General features: G+C 34.5%; 1 protein-coding gene across 1 annotated transcript in view; it reads right to left on the minus strand.

The window, feature by feature from the left end:
- The window catches only part of LOC130583539 (protein O-mannosyl-transferase TMTC2-like), a 36,949-nt gene extending 27,128 nt beyond the window's left edge, over positions 1-9,821 (minus strand). The window contains exons 1-3 of the mRNA XM_057382973.1: positions 9,686-9,821; positions 8,362-8,476; positions 2,137-2,200 (exon numbers count right to left, since the gene is read on the minus strand). Coding sequence (XP_057238956.1) covers positions 2,137-2,200; positions 8,362-8,476; positions 9,686-9,821 — 315 coding nt within the window. The remainder of the gene's footprint in view (positions 1-2,136; positions 2,201-8,361; positions 8,477-9,685) is intronic.
- Positions 9,822-10,417: the final 596 nt, after the last annotated feature.

Here is a 10,417-nt window from a genome sequence, read left to right on the forward strand (position 1 = left end):
ATATAAACAAATTAAAACAAAAATCCTTCAAGCACTTATTCTGCTTAAGGATATCTCTTTATTAYCTTGACTCATATAATTTTGCTGATCCTTCATACTCATAAGACAGTGAGAGGATACACAGGCCATATACAAAAATAACAAAATCATCTGTGGGCATTTTCAGGCTGTGAGGATGGTTCCTATTCCAGACTGGGCCACTGCAGTCTCTAGGACAACACCTGGACACACTCTAAGCAGCCGGTTCAACCAGCATTAGAGAATAGTTCTGGGTACATTTAAGGGTTACATTTAATTCATCTGTACAGATGGAGCCATGAAGTACACTGCTCTTCACTAACCTGCATTCYATGTTCCTTTGGAAAGATGGGGAGCCTCTGTCTTACCATGTATGCATTAAATTGCTTACTAACAAGTAAGCCTTCTCCAGTGGCTTTTTTTCCTCCCAGTCTGAAACTGTTACGGCAAATTTGATAGCTAATAACAATAAGAAAAGTATGTGTGACTACTTCTGGTTTTGTTTACCTTTATGAGAAACACCCTTGGAAAAGTCAGACACTTGATAATGGCTGTGAAAATGGATACAAGTTTCCCACTCTGCATCAATAAAATATCCTTAAAAAGCCATGAACCATGTGCAAACCATGCTTAGGTAGAAAATGAAACTATCATCTTGAACATTAGAGTGAAATTATCTTTCGAAGAAAGCTGAAAACCAGTACCTATTAGATTTTTACTGACATTAATCAAAGTTAGAATGAAGTTTATATAATAAATTGTTTTGACAATCTTATTCTTCAAAAAGGATACTTTGCTCATATCCTGTAAAGCTTATCATTAATAATCAGAAATACCTAACCTTTAGAGTACCACTGCTATGAGCTTGCTGTCAGTCACTTTCAAAGGTCTCTGAGAAACCTCACACATATAACCATATACACATATGGTTATACACAACAAACTTATTTCTGAGGTTCTGAGAAACATTAAGAGCATTCAATGAACTGTAGAAAAGAGAAAAGGAATTGTCCCAATTTGCAGACAATTAAGGGAATCTTTTCAACATTGAGGTATCCTCTCAGAAAAAAAAAAAGCCAAAATAGTCTTGCATCTGAAAGCATTATTAATCACGAAGTCTTTATTATTATTTCACAAAGTATGAAGTAATGAAATAAGCTGGTTTTTGACAGTTTTTAGGAAAAAGTGTGGAAGTCTGTAATTTCATGTGAGTAAGCTATTTTGTGTTTTTTTTGGATTATATTTTGTTAACTTGTTTTGAATCTTACTTTTTCTTATTAGGTCTGAAAACTCTTTTAGGTCTGTGTCTTCAATTTTTTTTTTTACTTGCCTTTTTCCTTTTTTTTTTTACTGCATTTGCTGACTTGTATCCTCAAATTTGGCACTGAAGACTTCTGTAGCAGAAATTTTCCAGGATTTGATTTCTTGCTACACAAAGTGTTATCTCTGCCCCATTTATATTAATGATTTTTTTTTTCCACAAAATGTGATGGCAATTGAAAGGAAATATAAAATTAATTAAAAAATGGTAAGTAAAAATATTTCTTAATTGCTGATGTAAATTGGAAATGAGCTTTCCTTTTTAAAAAAATCTGTCACTTACTCCTACATGTATCTGCTTCAAAGAATAAGTATTTCTTTGTTAATATACAACTACATTAGAGACAAATATCTTTAAGTTTATTGAATAATATTTACCACAAGTTCATGACAGATGAAATGCCATAAATGTATTATTAAAAATTACTTAAACAGTGGATCAAGAATAGCCTTTCATTCTCTTTTACTAGTGAAAAGAGATGGAATTGGAAAAGTTTTTCAAACTTAACACATTTAAACGTAGATAAATAAATCTAAATCGAGAAGTGTTTTCCAAGTACATCAGCCAAGTAAGACTTATGGCTAGAYAACTTCGCTGAGGCAACTTGAAAGTACAGTGACTGGTTTGACAAATGAACAGCTTTGTCTGACTACCCAATATTTAACCATTAAAAGAACACATGTAACACAGGCTGAGGGATCAAATGCTCCAGCAAGAAGTTCTCCTCAACACAAAGGATTCAGTATTGCAGCACATTCATCAACTTAATTAATGGATATCATTAAGAAGGTACTTACATTAGGTCTTAATCCTGCTGCCATTTCATAATACTTCTCGGCCTCTTCATTAAGACTGGCTTGTCTATCAGGAGAGAAAAGAACAGAGTTACACCTCACATTTCTTGGGTTGAAAGGAAATCGTACCTAAAGAAGCATAGTTAAAACCCAAATGCTGCAACTACTCCTTGCTGGTTAAAGACACTCCCCTAACAAATGCACAAAATACATAAATCTAAAAGTTTTCTTATAGCTCACAATTTCCATTAGCACAAATCCTCTTTGCCTACTTCATTTTCTTTTTAGTTCTGAAGTGATATTAGCACACAATTGAAAGAAATACAGAAGGCTGAACACTCATCTCAGGCAAAAACAGAGACATACCAGTCTTCAACAGAAGAAAATGTGGTTCATTTTTTGTAATCAGACATACTTTAAATTCTGAAACTGCATCATATACAGGAATGTAGTTTCTCGCTTTACACCTTGCCAAAACAACTATAATTCCAGTAAGAAAAGGAAAAAAAAGTCAGAGAACATAGATTTCTGAAAGCAAAGTTTCCATGATTGAGGAAAGAGTTCTGATTTCAACATTTACTCACATCATTCTGTGACGGGATTTAAATCCTTATAACCCAAGAGAATAAGATGAGTTTCTGGGTGCCTGAGGCAATTTCAGCTCAACACTTTTTCTTCTTCTTACTACTGTTGAGACCGTCTACACGCTCCTAGTAGTTTAGCTTTTATTTCTTCTCCTGAGTTTTTAGTCCTCAAACAAAAATGCAGCATGTTGCCAAAGAAATCCAAACATGTTTTTGTCTCAACAGGCCCTTTTAATCTCTTGTCTCAAATTCCTCTCTTCCCCTTTCGTCCCCACATTCTTAATTTTCCCTCAACTATTCATTTTGGCTACTGGTCCAATGAATATCATTTGATCACATACATGTCACGAGAGAGATGGTAAATCTGTAAGAACAACCAAGCAGAACTCTCAGGCAGGCTACATATCTTCTAGTAAAATTATTTGCTATTTTCCTACAATGAGTTAAGTCCTTTCATAGGAGAGTTAGGACAGGAGATCTGCAATGTATTTGTGTTTGATGCATTTCTGTGATACAAAATGGAAACATTAGAAAACAAGGATAAGACGTGTCAAATTGGCTCTTTGATTTCTTTTTCCTTTTTATTTCTGCTTTTAAGAACCGTTACTAGTTCAAAAAGTATCAATCAACTGAGCACTTGTATCTGGAGATTTTACCTTGTTTATCACATGAGCCTTTACATGCTTTGTTAACAAATTATGTTCTAGTTTTGTTTTTATTCACCCAAATTTTAAACATTAGCCACGTAACACATGATAGGCAATTAATCCAAATCAACACATTTTGACAGCTATTGGCCTTGGGAGAAGAAAGGAAGAAAGTATAATCCCTTTGAAGTTTCTCACATAATTCCTGTGCAAACTGAAACCACTTCATGACTAACAATTTTCTAAGTAGAACCTGGTTTATACCTGTTAACTGTTTTAAATTACTTTGCACACATGTCATTGACTCAGCGGTTGCAGTGGTTAGAAATGATTGAATGTCTAAAAATATTAATTCAACCTGCTTCTGAATCACTCCTGCTAGGCATCAGTAGCACTTCAAATGACTGCAAAAAAAAATCTCATACTTAAGAATTTCAGGATTTACAACAAGGCACTATAAAATGAAACATGTTACAGAGCTTTTTTTCCCCCCTGTTTGCACAAAACTATCAGGACACAAATCACGTCTGAAAGAAGTGAAATAACATACAATAAACAAGGTGTCTTACCCAAGAGGCAAATACAAATTATATACTTCACCTTCAAAAAGAGTTGCTGGCACATGAGTGTRGAACACATTAAAATCCTGTCCCCCTTTTAGCCCAGTGGAAATACATGGCTTGCTTTCCTGCCACGTGTACATGCTGAAACATGGATCATTAATTGCTAAATTGAAATCAGTTTGAATGAACAGTTCTCCATTAAAAACAGTTTATAGAAATGAATGCACCACACAGCAACCTGGTCAGAAAAACGACAGCTCCTTTTTTGGGGCATTCAGCAAGTGTTCCTTTAGTTAAGGTGCGGCAGAATTCTGGTTCCCATTTTCACTGCAAATCTAAGCTAGAAATAATTATGTTAAGCTCTAAAACAGCTTTCCCTTGAGAAAAAGGCACAGAGGTAGGAAATTGCAGTAACCCTATGCCACTGTGCAGTAAAGAGATCTGGATCAATGTCAGATAATGGCAGGACACTATTAATAAAGTAACGTAACTAACATTAGAGTAAAATATTAGATAAAATGTTGACTGTAAAACAGAGAGGAATGAAAGGGAGAAAAGAGAAGTTCAGAAGAGAGTCTTTTTCATAGTTATGAGTGATATTTTAATCTCTATCCTAAATCTTTTTATGAGGACTGACCCTGAAAATGCACCTGATTTTCCCCACTAACAACCAGGATCCATTGTAAGGGAAAAAATATTTCTGCTTTTTATTCTCATATTTCTTAGCATGAGCTTCTAGAGCAACCAATTCCCCATATTTAGTTCCAGCTGACTGACAGTGACACCTCATAAATGTGCTTGTCAACACATCACCCTTAGATTCTCCTGACACCTACCTATAATCAGTTTACATTCATTTTGAATTTTCACATTGTTTACTGGAAAAAAAAAAAATACTGTTGTAAGAGAAAAGCACCACCAATGTTGACTGGTTTAGATATATGTGAGTGGGAAAGGGCTAGTTTTAACCTGCCTATTCCTTGGTACAAGGATTCAGACTGTTGATTTTTACAGTAAAATCATGGGTGTCAGCCCACCTACAAAGACTTTTTTCAGCAATTCCTATTTTAAAATAGTAAATGCTGATACATGGCATTCTTAATGGAGCTTTTTGTGTAACAACAACATTTTAATCAGGTTTTATATGTGTAACCTTTCATCCACTTTTTTTAAAATTTATGTAGACTATATGCTTTGCCATATAGACATACATACCTAAGCACATAGATAGTAATTAAAAAATTAATATAATCCATTCAGACAAGAATATAGGGTTAAGTTGTGCCTATGATACTGTATCAGCAATTACACTCCATGTCTGGTCAGTGTACTGTGGAGAGCCAAAATACTCTTGCAGAAATTCACTGAAAAATGAAGACCATATCATGCAGTATTGCTCTAATTTAGACTTCTGTTTCCAAACAGCCCATAAACATGTTGAAACTTCATGTCATATGAGATTTTCCCAAAACAATCACTTACAAAAGCATGGGAAAACTAGTTTTTCTTACAGAATGTGCTTTTAAACAAATAGGTCTTCTTCCTAAATTTGTTTTCATGTGGAGACAAGGTGAAGCTTTTCCTGTTTCCAATTAGTATGTCAGTGCCACCAGGTTGCCATCCCTCATTCTAAAAGCAATCCCTCTCAAGCCCACAGCAAACCAGGCTGCTGGCAGCTCCCCCAGCCTGCAAGAGCAAAGTGAGCTCAGACCCTGTTAACACTGCAGCAAAGTGAGCTCAGACCTTGTTAACACTGTAGCTCCAGCCACCGCAGCCTGCATACTACAAACATAAAACACATCACCAGATACTGTCTCAAGAACCATCTAAACAGCGGCATGATCCTTTAAGAAAGCTGTCTGGAAAACAAATTTCCTGAGAAAATGAATTTTACAGGCAACTACTGTGCAAGTTAAAAGTTACCAGACTGTTGCAAAGAAATTAATTGCCTTTATCCCATATCTCACCCTCACAGATTATTTGAATCATCTCACGTTGCATTAACAGGATGCTACAGAAGTCATTTAGAAAAAAACTTAATAACTACCACATAGTTATCCCATCTCTCTCACAAGAGTCATTTAATTTTCATGCTCTGTGAACTTCTCTAATGTATTTTCTATATCACAGCTGTGCAATTCATTCAAAATTCTTACTTACCAGTCAGTTTTTATAGCTCTCCAGGGTATCTAAAGAGCAGTTGGTCATCTACATGAAACTATGTCAGCCTTTCATTTACAACTGCCTTCACTCTTCAGTTTCTAGCTGTGTCACTCTGTGCCAGTTGGAGTACTSTCCCTTCTTTCCATCCTCCTCTGTGTCTTGGTTTCTGTTTTCCTCTTGGATTCACCTCAGCACTCCATTGTCCTAAAGATTCTAAAAATCATCTGCTTCTGTAGAGCCAGACTCACGGTGGATTTGCAGCTGCTCTGTTACAATGAATGAATATACATTGCCCTTGTCCAACAAGTATTATGGAAGCAATATATTTGACTCAATTGCTAAGTAAAGCAGTGAACAAGGACAGACAACAAAACCCTAACCTTTTAGCAAAAATCAGTCAGATGCTAACACATGGAACTTTAAGCAAATACTTGTCAGCACTGAATTCAACTTTGCCACCCTGACTTTTCCTAAATCTGCCAGACCATTTTAGAATCTCTGAGAGTATTAGGAAGACTATATAATCTTCCACAGAGAGAGCTGAGTATTTAAGTGAAAAATTAGATCAGCTGGGTATCCTAAAGGAGTACACTGGACTCTAATTAAACTAAAGCAGGCTCCCTTCTATTTTTTTTTAAGGGTTTCAGTTTGGGACATTTTCTTTGTTTTTAAAGGTTTTGGTTTTTCACTTACAGTAAAAATCAAGAATCCAGCTAAGAATCACTGAACTCATTGCTTGTCAAGGCCTCCCAAAACCATTCCATTCCCAACCAGATCAAGCAGGATAACCACGGTTGATGGACAGCACAGCAGCATAGCTGTTACTTTAAAAGTGAAAAAATACTCATATGCAGATGTAAATACATGTCCCTGAAATACCTAGAATGCTTAACTCAGTGCTCACAAAGAAAGCAGGGGATTTATTAAACCTATTTCTAAAATAGTATTGATCGACACCAGCACATTTTAAAATATACACAATCAAACCACTAAATCATCTTCTACAACACTCACTAAAACCAGGAATCTGACCCCTCCTTTCTAAATTCACCTGTCATGCCTATCTTGCTATGCTTCTGTCTGTGAATTCGTAATATTAATCTAAATGTTTCAAATTACTGAATTATATCTTGAGAGATATCATTCACAACATAATCATGAGGAAGGGAAGGATCCTTAAAATAGCTCATACACCTCTGTCAGGTCAATCTATTATTTATCAATGAGTCATTTGTCTTGGTTTCTTTTCTAATCTACAAGCAGTTAAGAGTTATTTTTAGAAAGGTGTTTGGGAGCTTATTTCAAAATCATGGTATAGAAAGCATAATTCTGAAACACAGGTCAVTTGCCTGAAGCTGATTCTACCTTATCTTTTATACTATTTTCTTTTTCTTTCATTTTTAATTTAAAATGATAGAAGCATAAAGCAGCCTAGTAAGGTATCTTCATCAGAGAAATTATCACAAGAACTGTTTCATGCTAATGAAGTATATTTATTTGATTTCCTTTTTCATGCATTTTCTATGCTTAGATACCATCTAAATGAAATCAAGTATCCTTATAGCTGTTAAGTGGACAATCAACAATAATTAGATAGTTATCCTAGAAATAAGCATGGAGGATACCCATTACAGTAATGTGAATGTTAAACTCACAGACAGAAATTAATGCTACTGAATAACCAGATCTCACAGCTTTAAAAGCTAAAATAGAAGTCTAAAGTTTTATTCTATTCAGAGTGTACAGAATTAAATATAAGACCACATTTTAAATCACAGATTCTGAGAATACCATTGAGTGCTCCTATGACTCTCGAAGTCATTATAGTCTGGGAATATTTAGATTTCTAATTATCATAGTGTTCCCTACTGATATTAATAGAAATTTTCAATATTCTTTATTTGCATCCAAATAAGAAATATGGTCTCCTCTTTTCAGTTGCTATGCACACTAAAATTTGAAAAATCAGGTGAAAAGAGATCCTGCAGAAGGTTCTTCACAAAGAAACACTTATTCTCATATGCAAGCAAAATGGATTACCTGCTTGTGAACAGAACCTTTGAAGGTAAGAAATTAAGACAAAATACTTAGAATTTTAGAAATGGAAAGTGATACATGCCACAACAATTTCATTCTACTTCTTTGTATCTTATTAGCAATAATATTGAATTATTCAAAAGAGTTGCTGGGCTTTAAAAAGCGAAGGCTATAAAGACTTTTTTCCTCCAAATGAAGAGAAAAATCAAGTGAGGTAGATGTAAAAGCACTAACCTGAGCATATGGGCTGCATTGAAAACAACATCAAACTCCGTATTATCAAGTTCAGCTGCTTTTTTTGCCATTTCAGCTGCTTCGATCAGGCGGGATTCTTCTAGGAGGAACTGACCTGCAATGGAGTGCATGAACATGAGACCACAGGAGATAACTGATGTAATATACTTCAGACTGTATAGCCAGGGAAAGGAAGAAAAACCAAAACCAAAAAAAAAAAAAAAAAAAAAAAAAAAAAAAAAAGAACAAAAACCAAACAAACAAAAAACCCCCAAAACAACAACAAAAAAAACACCCAAACCGCCCAAACTCAAACAAAACCAACACAAAAACAAACAAAACTTCCCCAAACTAACCAACCAAAAAAACAGATGCCTCAGATTCAATGTTTAGTTATTTATTGATATGCTCTGCATTTCAATATCTTTAATATATAGTCAATGTAGAAAAACTGTAATAAATATGACAGGTAATATCAATATCTGTGGAATATATTTAGGAAAAGTCAGATTGCTAAAATAAAGCTCAGGCATCAAGAAACAATACTCCCAATCCCCAAGAATCCTGCCATTTGAGAACTTGTCTTTCTGCCAATACAAKGACAAATTATATTTGCTTCCACAAAAACAAATTGAAATAAAATGATATCTACAAACAGAATTCATTCCCATTTTAAAAGAATAGCTCAAAATCATAGATAAAGTTAAATCTTTGTATACATACATGAAAACATACTTTTTCAGCTTTAGAATTCTAAATTGTATTTGCTTTAAAACCTTTATATACATATAATGAATGTGTGTATGTATGCATACCTTAATGGACCAGTATTTTTTTATTTTATTTCAGTAACACTAAAAGAAACTTAACAAGTAGCTTTTTACAAGTTTCCTATATGATATTTACCTCTCGCATTAAACAAGGATGGCTAAAGATGGCTAAAATCAAGTGACTGAGTTTTTACAAATGAAATTTCATAATCATTAAACTAAACATGAACCGGTAAGAATGAATAATTAGCATTAAATAAGCTTTAACTGAAGTACAGTAGTTTCAAAATGAAACATGTAACATACAGTAGAACTCTATCAGTCTTCCTTTGAAGAAGATGAAAAAAATAATTTCGAAGGTGCTTAAGCAACATTATTTTTGCTCCTTTCAATGCTTTTTCATGCCTAATTTTAGTGTGCCATTTTTTGCAACGACTTTTTAAAGGAATTCAGCCATCTAATCTCTGTGCTTACATAACTTTACATTTGGGAAAGCTGTCCTAAAGCATAGTGATTATACATTCAAGTATCCCACCCTTCCCTTTTTATCTCACTTTGTAAAGTAAGATCGGTCCACCAAAACTCTGACGTGCCACCACTAACCACAATCCTCATCAGGAACAACACACCATGAGCAAATGATTTCCTCTCATGGTGAGGGGTTTTCTCTTTTTCCTTTCCTCCTGTCATCATGCACTCCCTGTTGCTCACACACTTGCTAGATGCTTATACAAAAAAATCCCCTTAAGCACAGCTAGCAAGGTCTGTACAACCATCGTGAACCTGGTGATGCTTTGGTACAACAAAGACATTTGCAGAAGGAATAATTTCAATATAAAAGGCGATGAAAGGCAGCTTTCTTGGCTTTTTGTTTTCTCTGTGGATATATTTCAGCTTAGGAGAGTTGGCAAATTATTTACTCAATCTCCTATATCTTAATTATTCAGATCTGCAAAGCTTGTAAAAACATTGTGGTGCCTTCCTGCATTCACAGCATAAGATTTGTTTGCTTTAGTTAAATCCATACTCTAATGCATGCCACACTTTGATGCAGTACACTGCTTTGTGCTTATTGTGCTCAGAAACAGATGATTAACAAACAAAAAGCTTTCTCACACAAAGAAAAATAAGCAAATGAATATATAAAAAGAGAGAAAAAACATAATAAGAAAACACAGTTGGAGAACACTTTGGACCACAAGAAATTAATCTGTCTTCAGAATTATAAATCATTGGTTGAACTATTAGTGGAAGACTCTTCATTGAAGTCTCTTTTTTTTAACTTT

The sequence above is a fragment of the Malurus melanocephalus genome, unplaced genomic scaffold (genome assembly GCF_030028575.1).
Source record: "Malurus melanocephalus ecotype Western Australia unplaced genomic scaffold, MMel_1.1 scaffold_596, whole genome shotgun sequence".
NCBI classification, from domain to species: Eukaryota; Metazoa; Chordata; class Aves; order Passeriformes; family Maluridae; genus Malurus; species Malurus melanocephalus.